Source organism: Colletes latitarsis, chromosome 6 (assembly GCF_051014445.1).
Source record: "Colletes latitarsis isolate SP2378_abdomen chromosome 6, iyColLati1, whole genome shotgun sequence".
Taxonomy (NCBI): Eukaryota; Metazoa; Arthropoda; class Insecta; order Hymenoptera; family Colletidae; genus Colletes; species Colletes latitarsis.
Window position 1 is genome coordinate 22,001,715 of NC_135139.1, and position 23,225 is coordinate 22,024,939.

Sequence of the window (23,225 nt, forward strand, 5' to 3'; positions counted from 1 at the left end):
ATTTAAATTGTTTAGTTTAATTCTCGACTCCGTACGAGTGATTCCATCGAAATGTTTACGGAGGACGCGCGCGGCGTCTCGCGCACGCATAAATACATGAATAAACGTACCCATAAAAGAATCTAGACGTTTACAGGCTCGTATACAAGTTTAAGGTGGTCATTTTGAGCACTTGACTTTATGCTAACTGTTTCGCGTGACTCCGAAGGGAGAGATCGGCAATAACACGGAAATTTTATGCGACCTCGGTTAACCGTAAAAATTATTTCTTCGATATATGTATATTTAATAGGAGCACGTTTGAGTCTTTCGTTATAATTTTCCGAAGCAATTTACATATATGTATCCGTCGATTATCGAGGTCGTTTGTCGCCGCGATCGAAATTCAAATTTAGCGATCAAAAATTTTTGGGTAGAAGACGGATTTCCCTTTGCTGACAATTTTTTATAGCCTTCGGTGCAGCGTGTAATCAGGCCCGTGCCTCGAACTTAAGGGGTGCACGGCACGCGACCGATCTCTGGGAAACGTCCAGAAACGGAAAACACTTTTTTTTTTTTAAATTACAGAGATCACCGTGAAGCTTCGAAACGATCTGTTGCTCCAAATTAATCGTAATTAAATTTCATCTTCCACGGCTTTTTCTCCGCGTCGCAGGAAACATAATTTTCGTTTTATACATTTGTTTATACGCTTACGCGCGTCGTTTCCCGCTGAATACAGCGAGTTCGCAACTTTTTGCCACGACAGCCTACAGGTAATTAGACGCGGCGCTGATTTTTCCCGGAGGTTTCCCGCTAACTTATGTACTCCCTCATGTCGACGAGCGCGTTTCCGAGGAATGCATCTATCGTTGGCAATTATCGTAACCGCTGACAGGTGGTTGGAGATTTCAACGCGGAAACAGAACGGCCGAGCGTGAATGGAAAAACTCTGCTCGACGTAGCATCGCGATGCGCACCCTTCGTCGCCGGATATTGCGCGCGAAACGTTCTGTCGCGCGTTCGAATCTCTCGGCTTCGTGCTGAATAATCGCGACAAGCAGATATAATTAGTGGTTTTAACGATCTCGCTTAGAATCCCCTCGTCTTCGCGGAACGTCAAACCTCCCCGCGATATGCAGACGACGGTTGTTCTCAGGGTTCAGGAAAATTAGCTTGACGCTCTCACGATTCGTTTCCGGCTCGAAATTCTCCTTTCTACGACTCTTCGTTTAATAAAATTAATTTGGCGATCAGCAATTATTTTCATCGAATAGTCAGTGCTTTGGAATTCCAAAAGGGGACGCATAAGAAAACTCTTAACGTAGAAAAATGAGACTAATTAGGATATTTGAAGATGTTTATTGTGGACAGAAATGGACCTCGTCTTATTTTAAAGATGGAAGAAATAGCTTACATTTCGAGGCTGAAAGTAGGCTAGCGTTTCGCTGTTCGGTTAAAAATATAGGCTGAAAATTCCAATCGGTGCAATTTTCGACAAGTTCAGATGTTCTTATTTCTAAGAAAAAAAAAAATGAATTGTTGAAACGTTACCTTTGTCGCGTTTGATGCGTCTGCAAATGGCGCACATGCGACGCCCGCAGTGCTGCCGCTCGGGCTTCTGCTCGGTGTCCAAGGTAACCATGGTTAATGGGTGTCGATTAATTAATCTCTTTCGCGAATGCACGTATATATCTATATGTTCGAAACTTCACCGAGAAGTTCTGATCATCGCGACGGGTTCGACACTGTCGCGGGCACTGAGGTCTTCACCTACACTGACTAGATAAAATCCTTTTGTCTCGATGACGACGTCGTCGATGAATACTCGCTTCTTTCGCTCCACAGCTTGTCGCGTTGCTTGACGCTCCAACGATCGGCGGTCCCTGCAAGTCCACGACGTTACCAACCGTGATCGTCGAACGTTTCGACGATCGACGCTTGGCGTTCCGAGCACCGCGATCCCTCGGACGTTCTCGAATTTCCCTCGAGAGATCCCGAGAAACTTACAAACGTGTTCCATAAAACGGGACTGTGACTTTACAGCGTACCATCGCGGAAAAATAATAAATACTAACTAGAGAATTACTCGAGAAACTAGGGGTCGAGGAGGAGGAATATTTTACGAATTATTTGCATATTTTACGGAACACCGTTTGCATGAAAGTTTGCGATACTCGGTTCGATTCCGTGGTCCGTTCTCGGATCCTGTTCGTGGCCTCTGCTGGAGCTTGTTCCTCGACACTTTTACGAAGCCCGGTTTCGCGGTTACATTTATTAAACGACCGGTCGCTTAATTAATCGTCAACGTTAAACAATCGCCCGTTGTGACGTAACGCTTTCTCTCCGGGGTCCCTGTTAATTGCGCCGCGCGGTGGTTCCGTTTGAATTTCACGCGAGTTTTCTCCTCCGAGCGCGTTTATTCGAGAATTGATTTCACCTTTATCTCGTTAACAGCGACGACTGGACTGTCGCGTTCCGCGCCGATCTTCCGACTAAACGATCGCTAATTACGCCTAATCGACCACACGCTGACGAATCGTGACGCGTGCGCTCTTTTGCGTACACACGTCCGTGGGATCGAACACGATTGCTAGACTCACACATTGCAAGTTGAGATCATGGTTTTTTTACCTCAAACGAGAGAGCTTCGTACATCCACCGGTATAAATTTTAGATCGTATTTCTAATTCGATAGAAAATACTAGAGTTTCTCTCTGAAACACAATGGCAGACTCGGTCCATCCAAGTTTTCGTCTCGTCCGCGTCGTCGAAGGTACCCGACGCGCGTTCCAGACTCTTCGGGCTGCGTCGTCTCAGTGGTCACGGCTAATTAAGCTTAAGTCAATTTAATTAATCCCCGATCGCTGCCCCCTCAGGTCCCGCGGGCAATTAGCGGCGAGAATCGGTCGGCCTAATCGCCTCAAACTAATAGAGTTCAGGGTGGCAGACGCGCGGAGACGCTTCTTTCGCTTCGTGCTCTTGTTCCCTTGCAGCGTCGTTTTTTTTTCTCTCTCCTCCTTTCTTGTTCGTTTAGTTTCGTTCGGTCGGACGCGTGGGCGTTCGTCGCAGCACGCCGCGAAATTACGGTGAATTATCGGACGGGCCGGGAAACGGCCGCAGGAACGAGCTTCGTATAACTTTCGAAAACGTGAGAGACACACGGTTCTGCCCGGCGGCTGGCCATTCAGAAAAATCCTGGGGAGTGAAAGCAACGCGAAAAAAATGTTCGTCCGTTCGATGGGAAAATCGTCGGGTGGACCATTTTTTTCTACGGTCGATAATTCCACCTGAACCAACTCGACTCCACCCGATTCGCAACTTCACAGAAGCAACGATTAAATTCATAGTTTAGCTGAGGTAAAGGAATGGTAAAATATAAGACAATTTTTAGGGTAAAACTGTCTACAGAGGCTAACGAAGACACGAAGTTGTTTAAATTCTACCGAAAGTTCGAACGAGCGGCCACGAATTCGGGGAATTAATAATTTGCAAGACTCCGATGGACTTTCGAATTCGCCGCGGATATACTACACCCACGAAAACTGGTTTTTGACAAAATATAGCGTCGAATATTGCTTTCACGGAGCCACTTCGCCGGATAACTCGCGCTTATTTCAAACTAATTAATATTCACGCTAATAATTCCGTCGCGAGAGCCTTCGATCGAACGGAGACGCGAGCGGAGACTTCGATGCCAGCACAGGCGATGCTCCGAGCGCCGCGCGAACGCAATATGGACGACGGCGTTGAACAAGAAGAAGAAGCGTCGCGAGTTTCGCCACCGGATGCTGCTTCTCGTCAACACGACTTAATAACCATCATCGAAGGGACATTAAAACGAGACGAGCACGGCTGGACGCGACAGTGAAAGTTGACAAAACACATTCGAGCATACTCGACGCATTCGGCGGGCACCCACGCGCTCTGGCCGTTTAATTAGCACCGAAATTATTAAACCCGTGATCCCGACGAGATACCGGAGAGAACCTCTGCGCACTAAATAAACGCCCACGCGATCGCGCGATTTTCTTGCCCGTTCTGCCGATTATTATGCACATTTTTAATTACCCGCGTAGCTTCGTCTCTCGCCCACCGTGCCACATATTTCAGCGTTTACGCTCGATCGTTCTTCGTCTCGCAACGTCTACCAACGATTAACGCGATTTGCAAATTATTTTATTGTTGTTCCGATAGTCTTCGACGCCCACCCGTTCCTACATTTTGCGAAATTCGCGCGTCGAAACTCTCTAGTATTTGCATTTCGCCTCGTGCGTGTAAACTATCGTGTTTCATACGTCGTTAAAAATTTTAACCGAGACGTTGGGTTGTCTCGTAAGTTGTATATTTGTTTTATCTTGGAGGAGCATATCTTAGTACGAGTTTCTCCGTTTTGAGCACCTGTTGTATCGAAAGATACTAAGAGTACGTGGACGTAGCTTGTATCTATTATTATAAAATGATATACCGGTACAATAGAGGTTGCGATATTGTGACTTTCTTTCTCCAGGACTCTCTCCCGTCCGAATACGATCGTAATTTCCCAACGTGTACTTAGCGAAACCCGATTCCACGTTTCTTCCAATTCCCCGCGCGTCGAACGTCTGCATTAACGTTCCTTTAAGTATCGCTTTGTGTGTATTACCGTGATCACGGTGTGTTATTAACCGAGCATTATCGCGTTATCGCGCGATTACGCAACATCGCGATCGGTTCCGCCGGATTATATCCACCTCGGGATCGAGAGCGTGCCGTACGCGATTACCGGTAATCACTATTATAACTCGTACGACGATACACAGGGGCAGCCGTTCGTTAACGCCTTGCGATTCGCCGAATCGTTTCCGTCTCGATTCTCAACCTACTTACACGGCGGAACATCGTTATTAACTGGCGGCCCCGTGAATTCGATCCGTCGTCCATTAATCCGCGACGCTTTTCTGCCCGCTTAAGACGCCCCGTTTAATTAACCGTAGCCGGGTTAATGGCGCAATTTGTTACTTTAACGACTTATCGAGTTACGAAACTAACGCCCGTAAACGCTCCGCCAGACGTAACAGCCCGATCGTCGTCCATTGTGTTCGGACTGTCGCGACGCTCTCGGAAGCAACAAATATTCCGTTTTATACTTATACATCTACATAGTTATCATCCGTGTGACTGTTTAGTCCGTTGGTAATTATTCTTTCCCTTCGAGCATGGAAATATAAACTTTTAACTGTAAATAAACGCGTAAGTAATTTGTTAGCGAGCATCCTATTCCGATTTTATCCATGATACGTGACATTTACTGTCTATTTATAGCTTCGTATCAAAGGCTTCTTTGTCGAATAACAGCACAAGCCACAAAAATGTCGCTCGATCGATAGGATTTAATTTCAAATCGTTTTTCAAACGTATATTAATTTTGTTTAAATTTGTTCGTACAAGGAATGGCCACGAAAAAGAATAAATTTGTTTTACGAATACCTCGTTAATATAAAAATGTGTTGACTTTAATATACAAGGCTTGATGACCAGCGAGTAGCCTCACGATTGTGAAACTCGACGTCAAGAATTGTAACGCGTCAGACACGTTATCGTGCGACAAGGGGTTAAGAGAAAAATAAATCACTGTTAACAACAACAAAAGTCTGTATACACGTTTAACTTAAAGGTGGAATTTAGTTGTCTCGCGATCCGTGTTTATTTTAATATTTATGGGACGAGAGATCGATGGTGGAATTTAAGAATAACGCAAGAACCGAGAAGTCGTGTAACTTTGGGGTCCGCTAATGCGGTGTCGTACAAGTTTCTCTGCGAGTGTAATTAATTGTTTGCGGAAAGTACGAAGATCGAGGATCGAAATGGAGGCAGATCGCTGCCGGGGCTGATAGAAGGCGCGCGTCAGCCGAATTTCGCGAGAAAAAGTAAGGAGGGTTGCGAAAGAGAAATCGGTCGGACAGCGTCGCGGACCCTCCTGGTACCGGAGAGGAATTGCCTGGCCCCTCCCACGAGGCTCCCTGGCGGCTGCCTCGGCCTCGACACGCATTTCCAAAGACTCTTTTCGTCGTCACGGACCCATCAGCCCCCGAGTACCGTCGATTCTTATCTGATCGAGCCGATCTTCTCGTGATCTTTCACTACGGGCTCTCGCGTACGAATTTATTCGCGGTCCGAACGTTGCTCGACCGGTGCCCGAAACGGAACACACCGATTATTCCCGATACCACCGGACGCCTATATCGCGCACACACGATTCCTATGCGACGCGCGTCCCGATCTTATCGTCCGACAACTGACAATCAAGGATTCACGATTTCACGAAACTCCTCCCCCCCCCACCCTTGGACACCATCGTTCTTACGACTCAATATACACCGCGTTAGAAAACTCCCTTCGATCTTCAGTTATCCGGTGAGTCGGGCAAACTCCATTCGCGAACGAGAATGTTTAATATCTCGAGAGATCCGATTACGACAATAAAATGTATTTTTACAATTTGCCCAACATCGCTGCCTCGCATCGAAGTCATCGCGAACGCGGTATAGTTTTGTACGAGATTCCAGTCGAAAGATAATATCGAGCCCGGTGGATCGAAACGAAATTAGCGAAGACTTCACATACTTTATCTTGTACACGAATGGCGTATCTCGCGCGAGTTAAATACGTAGCCTCGAAATCCTTTATCGTAGCCTCGCGCGGACTCGGAAAGATCTAATTGGATACGGAGCGTATAAATATACGCTAGCTGAAAAATCCCGCGTCTCAACGTCGATACGATAACGGCGTTACTTTGCACGTTTTACATTCCAGAAATCGGATGTTCCTTCGGAAACGTGTGCCTGGACGCGAAGTCAGTATCGACGGACTCGTTTGTAGATAAGTGGACTGCGGGGGGACTGTGCCAACTCGAGAACCCTGACAATCTCTAAGAGCGATCTAGCCGATGGACCGTACACGGACTCTGTTTCGCGAGGCAAATTTTTGGCTCGTAAAATTGATTGCGATTGAAAACTAAGGGGGGAATAACGTTTGTTCAGAAGTAATGTTAAATCCTATAGAAAACCGTGTATGTGAAACGCGTTACGGGTTCCTGGGAAACGTCGACGCGCGATAACGAAGGCGAATTTTTGGGACAAACGAAAGTGCGAAGTTTGCCCGGGACCAGGCTCCCATCGTCAGCTCGAACGTTCGAACGGTAACATTGACAATTCTCACGAGCGGGAATTCTGTTTGCGGAGAGAACAGTTACACAGGGGGGTCCGCCCCCCTCGGTGGCAGTCCCCGACAGCTCAAACTCGAAACACCACTCTTCAGGGATTTTCGCGCCGCGGTTAAAGATAAGCTTCGTCCGTCGCGCGCTCCTCGTGAAGCGTCCGGCTAACAAGGTCCGGTCAATTAAACGGGCCGTGGACGACCGTGAGCCCCGAAACCCACCGACGAAGGATTAAAAGCTTCCTGGTCGAAGGAGGAGGATCTCCGCCGCGCGATCGAAGAGTTAACGGTGGTGCGCGGCGAAGTCATAACCCGTCGCGGGCGAAAGAACGAGCTCGCCGGGCAGGACGTGTTTACGAAACGAGGTAGATCGAATCCGATCGCGATTCAATTAATATCCGACGCCGCGGGACCGGTGCCTGATTTAATTATCAGATTCTGGCCGGCCGATAGGGATCGCTTCATTAAGGCCCGCGGAGGAGGTGCGTCGACCGGCCACGTGTTCGATCCTCGTCTCGTCATCGTTCTCTCCCGACCGTTATTTATCGAACTTGCCTCTCAAACGAAACTTCTGTTCAATCGTTACTCCAGGGCGCACTTATCCAAACGATTCCCAGAGCTCTCCGCGAAAGCAACCGCGTTCCGAGGGTCCTAGAATTCTCATTCGAGATCTAAACTTTGGGGTCTCGTTGGAGCACTTGCAACGTATTGTGAGAAGTACAACCTTATTCTACGATAGTCAAATCTGTTTACCACGCGTTGTACGAGATTTCAAAGATACCACAGACGAAATTGAATCGGTAGAAATAACTTTGCTTCGGAGAGGAATGTTTACCCTGTGACACTCGTTTCAATCTCGTCGTCCACGAAGCTCGATAGAAAGCAACCGCGTTCCGAGGGTCCTAGAATTCCCATTCGAGATCTAAACTTTGGGGTCTCGTTGGTGCACTTGCAACATACTATATTGTGAGAAGTACAACCCTATTTTGAATTAAAAATTTTCTCCGGTTTAAGAACCTCCATTATTCTACGATAGTTTAGTAGCAAATTTGTTTACCACAAGTTGTACGAGACTTCGAAATAACTATGCTTCGGAAAGAAATGTTTATCCTGTGACACTTGTTCCAAGAGCGCACGAAACCGCGTCGAAAGGGAGAGTGAAAGGAGAAGAGGGCCCGAACCGGAAGAAGCCACTTCGTTAACGTCGCTGTCAGAAAACGTTCCGAGGATTTACCAAACGAGGAGCACGGAGAGCACACGAGCCATCGTCGCGCAATCATCGCCGCGAGACGTTCGGAGTCGACGCAAAACTCGCTTTTATCGAGCCACTAGTCATGAGTACGAACATAGTGCGCGAGACTGGACGATAATAAACAGCAGCTGACGCGGTGCTCGAGAAAAACAGATGCTGGGAGCACGCGAGGCGTGGATCGTGGCGGCGATCGCCCCGGTTCTGCACCCTTAAACTGGCCGGTGGGTCATCAGCCTGTCGTTGAGGAGAGAAACTCGATCTCTCTCGCGGCGTTCGATACGACGTAAAAATGTTCACCCGGTTAACTGCGCGCTCGACGACTCGCGTCCCGACACTTCGAATTACGGTTTCCATCGTCGATCGTGTGTCACTGCACGCCGCTACGAGCAGATGTAGCGATCTTGTATAAATCACCGGGAGCGTCGGGACGGCAACCTTGAGAGGAGACAGCAACCTTTAGCGGGAGAAATCTCGTTTGGAACGTTAGAACCGTAGCACGTTTCGTAATTTCTGTTGGACGACCGCCCACGTTTGTTGCAACTTGCGTTAAACACGCCGATCGAATAGTTTCAGCAACGCGTCGTTCGTATTATGAAATAGGAAATTGTCGTGCGCGGCAGCTAACGCGTTAACGCTAGATATAGACTCTGATTAACCCCTCGACCGTACGATTTAATGGAATTTTTCAAACGTATACTATTTAATTACGTTTAAATTTGTGTGTACAAGGAATGATCACGAAAAAAAATGGATTTGTTTGAGACTTGATGACGAGTGAGTAGCCTAGTAATTGTGAGATTTGACATTAAGAATTTGACAGACTCGTCATTGTATGGCAAGGGGATAAAGGAAAACTTTCGACAAATCTAGCGTTTTAAGATCCATATTTAACGGTTTGTACGCGATTAGATCAAGACTAACTGCGAGCCTAAAGTGGTAATCGCGAGGAACGTCTTTCGAGGACACGTAGCACCGAGATTTGAACACGCATCGCGGCTGAACACCCGCAGAGGCACGGTCGTAGAACGGACCACCGACAAGATAACGACAAGATAAGCACACCGTTCAGTTTCATCCGCGAAGAGCAGCCGGAACGTCGGCGGCGGTCGAGCAGGAGCATGTTACGCGGGGCCTCGTGTTCACCGAGGACTTGTCGGCGACAGCGGCAGAAGCATCGACGCGATGACACGCACCATCGACGCACGGGACACAACTCCACTGTCGTACGAAACAGAATATCACACTTCCGCTCCCCCGGGGGGTCGGGTCACCAGAAAAAAGAAAACTTTGGTTCGCGTAACACCAGGACAGCGACACTGCACTGGTAAATATAACACTGCACCGATGGGGCGCGCTGGAGGGCGCACGTGGTGAACTCCGGCGTCCGGGGCCCGAAAGCGGGCGCGCGCGGCTGGCGAAAAACGGTCCCGCGGGGGTGGCGCGATTCGGAGCGTCGCGGTCGCGTCGCGTCGCGTACGTGTCGCGGCGCAAATGGCGATAGAAACGGGGAAAAAAAGGGGAGCGAGAGAAAGACGGACCGACGGAGGAGGACAGGAAGGACAGACGGAGAGAGAGGCGGAGAGTGGGAGGGAGAAAGCACGCGCTTCCTGGGAGAGAGAGTGCGATCTGCGCCCGGTCTCTCGGCTCGTCTCTGACTGGTGTTGTGTGCGCCGCGCACGAGAGAGCACAGCCCGTGCGCTGCGTGCTGCTACACGGCCTGGGGGCCACGTGACACGGTCCCCTGCAGGAGGTAGGACCGCTTGGTCGCTTAGCCGTCTCTACCCCACCGTGCGTGTATGCGTCGGCGCGCGTGTTTATGCGATTTGCGCGGCAGTGTGGAGCGCGCGTGTGGGCCGCATTACGACCGCTGGCCCGTGACACCGAGCCTACGGCGGAGGGAGAGGCCAGGCCGCTCGCTCACTCACTGGCTCGACCGTTGGTGAGGGAACGCGAGAAACCTTCGGACGAGAGGAGCGCGTTCCCGCGAACCTGACGAAACGCCCGCCAACCGTATGCAAACGATCCATGGATCCCTGCGTGCCCCGACGACGCCGTCTCTTCCGGCGATCCGGCGACCGGGGGCACAGAAATTGGAACACCGAGGAAGCGCGGCGATGAACGGTCCAGGGAAAACGGCAAGATTTCGTGGAGGGAAAGAGGGAGAAGAAGAGAGAGCCACTGTCGCGGCATCCCGTGCAGCGAGTGCAGAACGGTGCAGAGGCGGGTCGCGGGGAACCGCCGAGGACTCCTGGGCCCCTTGGTGGGGGTAGCGGCGGGTGGAAGGGAGACGGGGCACCGTCGAGTGGGAGGACTGGGCCCGCAGGCCCCGTTCCACGCTTCGCCAGAGTGGGGGCGCGCACGGTCCGTCTCTCTTTCCCTCCGTCTGGGCTTCTCTCTGTCCATCGTCGGAGGGGGGAGCCCGAAGAATAGGGGTGGGGCGGCCTACGACCCCGCCAGGCGCGTGCCCCGAGTCAACTCGTATGCTCCACCGCGCACGATTGATAACGAGCCGTGGCGTACCGCGGTGGTTTACTGCCGCGAATTTTTCGGCTGGCGGCCGAACGACGGGCCCTTAATTCATTTCTGCTGGCCCGCTTAGCCGGGCCCCCCGATGGCGCGGCGCTCTCGTCGGGCCTTGACCGACTCGGCCGGTTACGTAAAATCGTACCGCGCCGCCTCGCCGCGAGGCCAGCTACGGTTCGATGCAAATTACAGAGATTTAGACGATCGGTGTTAGGTCATCTCGGCCGCGACGAAACTGCACGCGACGCGCACGCCCACGCGTTCGGTGGAAACCGACGGTGGGAAACGACGGGGAGGTTAGATTTCGCAGTACCGCGGCTGCACCTTGCCTCGTACACTTTAATTTCTTTAATGGGTAATTATCTTACGCGCGTAACGCCGCGAGCTTTGCGCAATAAAGACGTCAAACGGGTCGCGCGTCGATTGGATATCGATGACTTCGCAAATATCTCGATGGGCACGAAACGAGGACACCGACGGTACGCTCAAGGGGTTAAGTTACGCAACAGGCGGATGCAACTGTTGCTACCGAAGAGCGGAAAATTATTTTCTGAGCGTCGTCGCGTCCGGAAAATAAAAACGCACGGTCGCGCGACGATACCCAAGCTTTTTCTCCTCCCTAGAATAGATAAGACAACGCCGAGACGAGAGCCAGGCTTCAAGCTCGAGGCTTTACGAGTCGAAGAGAGGATGACGAAACGGGACTAGCGCATCGCGGTACCGGTATTTATAGAAGTCGAACGAAGAGGACGATCGCGGGCTAATGGTCGTATAAATAGTCCATCGCGGGCGACTTTTTAACCGGAAGGAAAGCTCTCTTTCTCCCGGCCACTTTAAAAGCGGCTCGTAAACGAGGAATCATAAATCCGGGGCTCGTTGAACCGGAGTGTCGCGCCGGAACGATTATCCGGCGTTGAACACGGCCTGTAAAAAGTACACAGAAAGCGACGAGAACACGGCGCGTGATAGGATTACCCGATGAACGAGAGGGGGAGGGGAGAGAGGTCCCCCCGAAAAGCCCTCGAGGAAGTTCAGACTTCCGCGAAACGCCGCCGGAATCTTAAACGATCATCTGTTTCGTTTGCATCTTCGACGTCGCTTGACTATCGTGTTCTGCGTCCTCGACGCATCCGTGCACCCTTTCTGCGTTTACGTCTACTACGACAAGCACCAGCAAAAAGTTCGACTTCTTACACCGACCTGTTTTTGCGCAAATTTGTAATCCAGATGTTAACAAGGCGACGATGGCATTCCTCCCATATTAATAAGTCTTTACCAGGGTGTTTTTAGACCGGTGCCGTATCTTACATACTCGTTTCGCATGTCAGCCTCGATCGAGTATAATTAATCGCTGTTTTTCTTTACCTGCTCCAAAACTTATGACTCGTAGATGTCCTTTCAACACTACTTCGAGCCCTTAATCTTTTAGTCCGGGTTATTTCTAAAACGACGAAAGCAACGCGTAGTCTCGATCTAGCGTCGCGGATTCTCGGGTAAACGAATCGTTTGACCGGAAGTGATCGCCCACGCGACCGATTCGCCCGCGATAAGTTGGCGCCGGGGTGGGGGTTCTAGATACGCGCGTGTCGACGAAGAACCGTGGCGTGTTGGTCGTCGATCGGGCCCCTGGCTCGCCCACCGGTGTGTTTTGTAAATCGAAAAGTCGATTTCGGAATTGCTCGCTACCGCCTACGCGGCCCAACGCTGTCGACGGTTGCCGAAACAACGTCCGGCTTCGCCTACGTCCCGGGCCCATCGGCCAGAAGGGCGTCATCGAGACTTCTGAACTCTGATCTCACGACGCCTTTCAGAGATGACTCGATTTTTCGGGCCCGATCGTGCCAGAAATATGTAAATATACCGCTACGCCCGAGAGATCTTCGATGATAATAAAAATAACATTTTTAAAAAGGTTGAGGCACTACAAAATAATAGTGACAGCGATTGAATGAAACTAATAACGTGCCACTAAAATAGAAATAATTCAACCATCAACCCTCTCCAATTTGACATCAATTTTTAGTATAGGAACTTCTATGTTAAAAGTTAGTTTAAATCTGTATTATATTTTACAATACATACTGTTTTGTTCGCTTAAACGTTGGAATACATAAAGGAGTTTGGAAAACCTCGTTTCATTTTCTTACATCGAGAAGGGAGACGCAAAGATTGTACAGGCGAAGAAAAATAAAGAAAAGTGCCCTCGTTGTGTTTGGAGGTGCAGAAAAAATCCTGTCGAAGGTGTTGCGTGAGTTTCGCGGCGACGACACGATCTTCGTCTTTGCGCGTCGAGCCTGAGCCGTGTTGAGCAATGTTTGTGCGCGGATGTTCGGTGCAGTTAGCTTCATTAGAGTCGTCGGAGGTTCTGCTTACGCGAGTGTGCCGATCGCGTGTTCCCAAGGAACCTGGAATACCGTCGAAGCGACGAAACGTGTCGACGAAAATGTTGCACGGCGTAAAAGGGATTGTTCCAAAGGTTAGTTTCATTTTCACGAAACGCGAAGGAGATCGTCATAATTAATTAACACTCCGTTGGTTGCACCTTCGGTACTCTATACCGTGAAAGTCGAAACGAGCACCGGGGAAAATTGCTCGAAAATGTCAATGTCGGTGCGTCAGCCCCGGAGGATTGATGCGTTTTAAATGCGTTCGGAGATGGAATCGAAGAAACGTGTTATTATTTTTGGCAAGACATTTTTGCGACGTTAAAATCACGTTCTTGTACCCCGAGCAATCGTCGAAAATACGTTCACCTTGTTATCTGTTCCGTGCAATAATTCGCGAGAAGGGCCTGCATGCTCAAGAGGAGGCTCGAGGACGTGCAAAAAAGACGCGTTCCTGTGTTTCGAAACGGAAACACGCGTGGAATCGAGAGGAGGCGCGCTGAAACGTAAGTCGACGCGTCGGCAAATACCCTATTGACAGCTCTTCGTCGCGGTGGATTAAGGAAATAGGACTTAGGCGCGAGTTCTCGTTGACAAATCGTTCCGATTGTCGTATCGTTCCTCTTATCCGCTTATTTCACGGGCCCCGGGGACCGTGGGACTGATCGATGCAGTCCACTAACGACGAGAGTCCCCTCTCCCTCTCCGCGTCCTCGTTTTGCCGCGCTGTAATCCGGCCTCGAATCGAATGTTAAGTCCGACCTGTTGAAAATCCGATGACACCTCTTCGGTCCAAACGACCGCTGCTCCTCTCGGGTACCTTCTGCGTCCATTTTAAATAAATCTGTAAACCACCGATCGTCTCGCTCCTCGAACGGAGATTACGTGTCTCTCGTTTTTCTAAAAATGCGCCTCGATGACCGGCCGAATCCTGGCAGATTTAAAAACGATCGTTCGACGACGAGATTTTTTTAGATCGGTGGTCGGCAAACGTGTTCTCGAAAATGAATAATAAAAATTGTGGACGTCGAAAAGATATATCGAGTATATCGTGGATAGTAGACTGATCAAATCATAATTTGCTATTCTATATCTTTTCGTGAAACGATAGAAACACAGTTCATTGTTATTTTACCGCCGTGACTTTAATTTCTGGTAGAAATACCAAACTAAACTGTTCTTCGTCATTCATAGTTCCGTATCCAACACTTCTGAAAGTGTCTCTTTAGACAGATGGGGGAACCATTTTAATTAATCAAACTTCATCAAGCATTTTACGAGAACTCGAGGTAACCGGGCGAACCTCGACTCCTCCTTGCTGTCATCGTGGTCTCCGAAGGCGCGTCTTCCGGTGCTAATTAGGGGTACCAGCCTAACATGTTTACGACGTCCATCGACCGGTAACGATCGCCTGGTCGACCACCTAATTTATGAATAATAATCGCGACACCGATAGAGACGAGTTCTCGTTGGACGTCGACGAAGGAGCCGATGATCGGGTTGAGTTTTTGCTCGATCTGTCGTTCCTCCCTCGTTGAGCGTCCGGTCGAGGCCATTCTATTAATTTTCTAACGCGCTACTAGAGGCTGAGGGATCGGTGCGTGGCCTGGCGCGGCGAATGCCGTCGCGTCGCTTCTTACTCGACGATCATTACCGCGTGCTGGGAATGTTAACGAATGTTTCGCGCGAGGTTTTGCCCCGCGACTGGTCGCAATTTTCGCCCGAGCGACACGGCTAACGGCTCCGTGGATGCCAGGATCGACGATCGAGACTGCCCACCAGTTTAAGAACGATTTAAATGATCGCCGCGAGACGGCTCATCGAGCCGATTCGCCTTTATCGACGTCGTTAGCGCGTCGAACCAGGACAGCCTGATAATTCAGGGCGTTGCCAACCCGTACTTTTGTTTCCCAGAATCAAAATAACGCTTCGCGTAGACAATTTTCTGGGACTCGTTCTCGTTTTCGTTTCTACCTGTAATCGTAAAAATAGGTTCGCGCTTCGAAAAGAGGACCTTCGTCTTTCCCATCGGAAGAAGAGTGAATATTGAGAAACGGTAGCAGGGCCTAATGGGTTTCGAACAGGTATTCCAGCCCCTTCGAGCACCCACGATCAACTAGTTTAAGCAGCTCTGTTTACAGGCCACTCGAGATCCACACGCGATACGACAGAAATGCTCGGTCTCCGGTAAAAGAGACCTGTCTCCGAAAAATCGGTCAAGTGTTTGTCGAGGAAATTTCGACGCGTGAGAACAGCCTCCGTTTTTTCTTCGCGAGTCGAGCATTTAGAAAATCCTAGACGACGGAGTTTGATCTTAAACCGAATCACGCACCGATCGGTTCAACGGTCGAGCGTTTCGCGACGCTGGAATAAAAAAGAATTGCACGGTCGAGACGATGTGGAAAATGGCCGAGCGCGGACGTACGCTCGTCGCTGGATACCTTTTCCTTTCTGCCTTTCAACGGTCGGCTGAATTATTGGCCGGACATCGGCGGAAATATTCCAGACGTTCACCGTTTACAGTGCCCGCGAATTTCTTGAAAATCCGCTGACCGAGCGAATTAAGCGCAATTAATCGCGCCGCTCGCCCCGTGTTCCGCGCTACTATGACGTGCCTGCGCGTTAAAGATAGCAACAAATTGCGTTGTAACGCGAAATCGCGGTTAATTGCACACGAGCCCCGGAACGCGTCGATCAATTTTATCGTTCCCAGCGTACGACAATAATAATACAACGATATAAAGCTCTCGGGCCCGGTATCGGCTTACAGCGATTTACGCCTTCTTCGCGGAAAACGAAAACGGTTATCCCGTACTCGATGACGCGGTTTCGATGCAACGTCGGACGTAATCCACGAAATACGCAACTGTGGTTCGAGTCGGGGCTCGGGGGCCCGAGAGATTTACCGCGGGTCGACTAGCGCGTTAATTTATGATTTTTCCAAAGACGAGCGTCCTCCGGGGAATTAAGAGCGGCGCGAAAGGATCGTAAAATAATTTCTGGCTCTCCGGGGCGCGCGGGGGACGCGCGTCGATTGCGCAAGGGGACGCGAAATCGCGGGCGTCGCTCGCCCCGTCGCGGGGAGAGGAACCGGCACTTAAAATTCCACGATGATAAAACCGTATTTATCGGCAATATATTTCGTCGCTCGATGACGCCCGACGAGCCGCGTCGCGGAAGGAGAAAGAGAGAAAGAGAGTAGTCGCAATAAAAGCCCGGCGTAACGAAACCGACGGAGCTCCAATAAACACGACGGGTCCGCGCGCCCCGAACTTTTCTCCATCCCTCTCCCCCCCCCCCTCCCTCCTTCTGCGATTTTTTTCTTTATTGGGCAATTAAAGTTCGCCGGGTTGCATGCGCGACGTGATATTATAACACTCTCGCGAGCCTTTTATCCGAGCCGGTGAGCACATTTCAAAGAGTTGTTACGACATAAAACGCCGCGTAACGCTGCGCGGGCCAATTACGCCCACGCGGGCTCGTGTCGCGCATTATGAAGTTCTTTATTATTGAAAACGAATACTTTCCGCGACAATGCCGTGGACCCCGGTTTCGGTCCACGGTTCATAAATTCGGACGTTTATACCGCGAACGATTTGTTCGGGGCCCCGTTCGTGTACGCGCGCCGCTACGTTAATGGCCGACGCGTTATCGCCGAGGCGAACTAATTATGCCTCCGATCGAGGAAATTACGCGCCGATAAATTCGGATTTCGTACGCGTAGGCGGCTCGGGGGGTGACGGTGTCGACCGGATCGCCGCGACGAGAGCGAAATAATTATTCGACCAAGATTTATCGAGGGTACCGGCAAGATTTATGCTATATTCGGATCGAATTGGTCGCTCGATTCTATTTTTACACGGTGACGGCCTGGCTGCGTTCGAAAACGCGCGGTGGGAGAGGGGGCGGAGTCAAGCGGCGTGACAAAGTGGGGATGACGGGTTCTCCGTGGCCTTGAGCGGCCAATTCATCTCGTCACCACTAATAATATACTCCGATTCTCCAATGTATAGGAAACTATACTCTATAGAGAGAATTTACGGTGTACCCGACTAGAAATTGCTCTTAGATTACTTCATTCAGGTCTCTTTTCATGTTGTTTAAAATTTTTAACTATTTTAACAATTAACTGGAACACAGCCTTTATTAACAGGAAAGAGTATTCAACGAAAACAAATGAGTGCTTTGAAGAAATTATTATCCAGACAAGCACCTCGACTACCTTCAAAGGCCAAATCCAAACGTCAACGCCAACCAGTCGCACGTTTGCGTTTTCGATGACATTCTTCGCATCGATTGAAGCCAACATAATTTTATTTATTAAACGTGAAGTAACACGAATGTCGATAATAAAAACTTTTTAATGGTTTACGAGAAATGTATACATCTTCGGGTTATCGTGGACGAAAATTTTGCATCGGAGAAGCGGGGTTGGAATCGGTTTTGAACGTCGTTTCTCATCGAAGAGGCGTCTCGGAGGTAGGGAATCGTGCGTAGATCGCGTAGATGGCGACCCACATACGGTATGAAAGAATGTTTGGCTTTACGCTTCGGCTAGGCTAACAATAGATCCTCTCGATGGCGCGTTTACGCGCTAGAAGCTCGCATATACACGCGTGCACGGTTCTCTTCAAGCCTCGTTCACACAGTCGTTTTATAAGAGGATAGAGTAAGTGGAACGTTACTTTGCTTCGTTCCTTTCTTCTTTTTTTCTCCCCCCCCCCCCAAACAATTCGTGTCAGAATGTGCAAATACGCGTCTACGTTTATCGGTTGCCTAACTGGATTTTTCTTTAATAAAATTACAAGCGAAGCTCCGCGTTTCGAAACAACACTGGCTGCGCCTCAGTTTTACGCAATTATTACGAACACTATCGTTTCACGTACGCGCGTAAAATAACTTTGTTATTATTATTCCGATGTAAATGTTCCCTGGCAGCGGGTTTCAGAAATGCCCTTACGCACGAACGACAAACAGAGCAGAAAATAATCGAGATCAAACTCTTTGACGCGTTCTCGAGACGGTCGTGTGTTTCGGATTTTAATCACGCAACAGCGAAGACGAGCGGACGTCGCTTGGCAAGGAACATGTTAATAAAATAAATCGCACGCGAAGTAATTTATGTAAGTTATGTCGTCGCGTAGCCGCGCGGTCTAATTTACCGAACGCGATCAATTCGGGTCGGTCGAAGAAAACCAAACGATCGAGCATTCCAAACGGAAGAATCGCAACTTGGCAATATTTAAAGAAAATGTATCGTTCCTATATCCATTTATTCCGAATTTAAAAAATTTTGGTCAAAGCTTCCAAGGTACCGGAAATTTGATTTTCAAGCGAATTTCGATAATTGTAATCACCACGATTGGAAAAACAAATCGCTTCTCGATTTTGAAAGGTGTTGGTCGCGTAGATGGCGAATAGATGCTTCATTCATATTCGGGACGTGCCAAAAATTCGTTGAGAATTCGCTAAAGATTGCCTCGAGCGGTTGGGTCTAGTCTCGTCGCGCTGAATTGGATGTTACGGGGGGGTGGACAACGTCTAGAGACAATTATGCGACGACGATCGGCGGCCAGCATATGTCAACGGTTTATTCGTTCTGGCAGAGGACGGCTGGCGATTCTCGTCGCGGCTAGCCGAAATACAACTCGCCAAACGACTCGTACAACGCGGGACGATAACGAGGGAACGAAGATCACCGACGACTTCCAGACTTCTCGCAGACTGGTTGCCAGCTTCTCCGGCATTCGCGAGACCTGAATTCCTGCGAACGTTCGCTTTCGTGGGATACGATTGGCAACCGTGATCGGTACGCCGTCCGCGAGCAGTCGATTCGAAACTCTAGGCATTTGGTGAAAATCTCGTCGATCGTTTTCGAATACTCGAGGAGGGATTTTTTATTTTTAAATTCGTTGCGAACAAAATCTTCCCAGCGCTGTTCGCGAATAGAAGCAAAGTTTTGGCTTCTTAATTAACGCAGAGCGTTCCTTTGTACGGTCGTTCGAGACCGTTTCTGGTTTCGAGGAAATAGAATTTGCGTGAGATTCACCGACGACGGGGCGTGTTGGTTTCCTTTTCTGTCGCGACCGAGTCCGAAAGGAGCGAACGTTTCGCGCACAGCGAAGAGAGTAACGCGAAAAAAAGGACTCCACGCAGTTAATTATCGTTCCTGCGTACGTACGAGGATCATTAAGACACCGAATTTGTTACGCGCCTCTAGAAGCAAATAAGAAACTGATGCACCGCTCGACAGGACCGTGCACTTTACGCGTCGTCAAGCGTGACGGCGTAGTTGAGTATTACATCATCGGGGCTCAATTAAAATGAGATTATTAAAACGTCGTGCCCGTCAAACCGATTAGGAAAGAGGATAGGGGATCCCGGCAACGTGTAATTTACAGACGCGCGTACGACTTCTAAACGAGCACGTTGATTAGTCCAAGTTGCAAACGTGTAATTCCATTCGTTAGGGAAATTAAGGATAGGAACTTGGAATCTGATTAAACGGACGGTCGAACGTATGCGTTATTAGATTGTAAAATCTATTTTTGCAGATTTGTTCGGTGAGGGTGATTATCGATACGTGGAATTTCACGTTAATAAAAATCAAACTACTGTAGGCAAATTTTGTATTTGCCTCGCTTTTCCTGAAATCAAGCTGAGGTTATATAAAATACGCACTTTCGAGAAAAAAATTCGAGTAGGTGCTGGGATTTTCAAAGAAATTAAAAAATTTCAAATCGTTCTGGAAAAATTATTTTCGGTTGCAGGGGTAAATTACAATCATTTTTGGTAAATAGACGTACCCCCAAAATCCTAACCAGTTTCGAGGAAAAAATTCAATAAGTGAATAAATTTTTCGATAAAATTAAAACATTTCAAATCGTTCTAAAAAAATTATTTTTAGTTGCAGGGGTCAATTGCAAGCATTTTTGGTCAACAGACATACCCCCGAAATCCTACCCACATTCGAGAAAAAAATTCGAATAGATGGACAAACCTGTCCATAAAATTAAAAAATTTTAAGTCGTTCTAGAAAAATTATTTTTAGTTGCGAGGGTCAATTACGATCATTTTTGGTGAATATACCAACCCCCGAAATCCTACGTACTTACGAGAAAAAAATTCAAGAAGGGTGACAGTAGGAGAATTAACAAATATGAGGGGGGGGGTTGCGGAGTTCCGGAGTGGAGGTTGCATCGAGTTAGATCCGTGTGTTTGCCCCCTCCCTCCCCCTTCTAGAAAACGCGTATCCTATTTCGTCGGATCCGCGACCGAAAATCCGCGTTCCCCTCGTGTTTCTCGGTTACGGAGCGGTGCGCTTTGCATCTCGCGGCTCGATCTCTTCATCGCATCAGCCGCGGTGGTCGGTGGTTCGCGTTTCGTGCCCCGTACAGGACGAACGGGAGCACCGTGCAAACGCGCACCGACCGTAGAATGATCGAATCGGGACGATAGCATTGCGAGTACGCCCCGTAAGTAAGAGTGGGAGTATTTTTCCTACGGTTCCTTTATCCGGTGGTACAGATTCCACCGCGAGTCCCCGGCATAACCGCGATAAATTACGAGGGTGGAAGGCCGAAAGGGACCGGCCAGGGGCGCGCGGGGGCGACGGGGGTGCCCCGGTCGAGCGAGCGTAGCCGACTCGGTCGTCGAACGGGGGGCAACGGGCGAACGACGGAGAAAGAAAAACGACGGGTGCAGCTCGCTTTGCACACAATTTCCACGTGGTCGTCGCTAAGGCGGCGGCGGTATCTTTGCGCGAAAATAAAGTGTCGTTGCCGCGGCTCGCGCGCTCGCGTTCGCGCATGCGCGACGCGTAGTCCGCGAAACGGGAAACAGAGAGCCGCTGAACGACGGACAGAGAGAGGAGCGGAAGGGAGGAAAAGGGAAGGAATGGTAGTGAGGCCCTTATTAACATTTCTCCGGGATTCGAGGCGAGATTAAATTGACAGGAAGGATTTGCGAGTCGTTTGTTACCGGTTGCCCCCTGTCCCCGCTCTCGTTCGCCCTCTCGGTCTCTCTTTACGCTCGATGGCTCGTTCTGCGGGGTCCGCGTCCACATCGGATTTGTTTTGCGCGCCGCTACAAAAGCCGCGATTTTCTCTTTCTCGCTTTTGCCCCTCGCTCCGCCATCGGATTAAGCCTCGTCCGTTCCCCTCGATCTCTCTTTTCTCCGCGATCTCGCGCGATTCCGTTTTCGTACCGACGAATATATTCGTAATCACCGACGCTGGGGGATTCGTTTCATACCCGATCGGCGCCCGGGTAATTACGCGATCGAGGGAACCGAACCATCGACTCTGGACGCTTTTCTTTCTCCGTTGCGTTGTTCTTGACAACTACCATATCGCGGAAGTAGTTTATATCGAATGGTTATCGTCTACTGTTTCTTGTTTAATCGATTCATTCTGAACTCCTCGAACTTCCTTGAAGAGTGTATATATTAATTTTTTTATTTAATTATCAAGTATCATCTATGACAAATATCTGTGAAAGACAATATCTACCAGACATCGATTCGAACATCAAAATTTTCGATGACATTTTGGCATATTTGCTTGTTTAATTCACCAATTTTATTCCTACTGTTGTTTTTTAATTTTTGGTGTCAAATCACACGAACGAGGTGGTCAATTCACGTCACCGTTTCTTGAAATTAATCGTGGAGCGTTAGAAATAGAAGAAAGTGACAAGAAACAGACAAGGCATTTTATCAGATATTCTCATTCAACATTCCAAAGGTATTTTTGGATAACCTTGTACGTAAACTTCGAAACAATAAGTGAATTAATTGGCATGACGGAGAGGTATTCTCGAATTGCTCAGGATGCGTATGAGACGGTAGAACGGCCGCGAGGCGTATCAAAAACAAATCCATCCCGGCCATGGAAAATTCCCGTGCGCCATGTTTCGATGGAAATTGCACGATTTGCATAAATTAGTCCGGCAGCGTAATGATTCCAGAACGAGAACCAACTATCCGGAAACGATACTCTTTAGTGGCGTTTAAAAAGCGTTCTACCTACCGCGATGGACGTCGATCAACGCGAGTGGCCGTACTTGGAGAAACCGATCGCGATAAATTCCGCGTTAAATTAGTAATTCGAATCGCTGAGACGTTTTTTTCAAAATGAAGCGTAACACGGGACACGCGAAGGTGAGTGGGATTGGAATCTTCGTAGATTCGGAGCTTCTCTCGCCTGCGGGGCGTGTCGTGAAACGCAGCCACGACTTTGGATGCCAACTGGGCTCGCAAACGTGGCCACGATTCTACTATTCTACGATTATAGAACCGTAATATGTCAGCATCAATTCGTTCTCTAGAAATTCTCGTTTAGGCATCGATCCCTCGTTACGAGCTCTTTATTTCAATATCTAGTACGTAAAACGAGGTTTGCAGAGCTCGAGACAAAAGACTCTGACCATTTAACTTCATCGACAGGTACTTTCGATTTTAAAGCAAGGGCCAAACGACCAAAACCTTCTCCTCAATATAGCAAGGCTAAAACCGAATCTTGGCAACTTCTTGCGCTACTATTGTTCTACAGTGATCCCAATGTTCACCATTCACTCTCAGTCGACAATTCTGCATAAACTTAATGGAATAAATTGCTATGGTCTTCTTGGTCAACCGGTACAATTTTCCCTATTTTTGTTACACAGTTAAACGATCGTGTCGCGCCAAAGTTGTTGCGAGAGGATCGTTAATGGGACGGGACTGGCGATTATAATTAAAGGTAAATCGTAAACGAAGGAATCAGAAACGATCAGCCGGTTGATCTGGGATCCCCGATGCTCCTCCTTTTCTTCTTTCTCGTCTCTATCGCGAGAAATGCGTCTGCTCGCGCAACGCCGACGGCCGAACACGAATATGTACTTACCTGCAT

General features: G+C 49.0%; 1 protein-coding gene across 3 annotated transcripts in view; it reads right to left on the reverse strand.

Moving 5' to 3' along the window:
* LOC143342962 (uncharacterized) overlaps window positions 1-23,225 on the reverse strand; it is a 282,929-nt gene that overhangs the window by 34,536 nt on the left and 225,168 nt on the right. The window contains exon 1 of one of the 3 annotated variants that reach the window (XM_076767329.1): window positions 1,534-1,748. The exons of the other annotated variants lie outside the window; for them this stretch is intronic. Within the exon in view, the coding sequence (XP_076623444.1) occupies window positions 1,534-1,624 (91 nt within the window). The 5' untranslated portion in view covers window positions 1,625-1,748. Of the gene's footprint in view, window positions 1-1,533; window positions 1,749-23,225 lie in introns of those variants that run through there. 3 annotated transcript variants of the gene reach the window in all.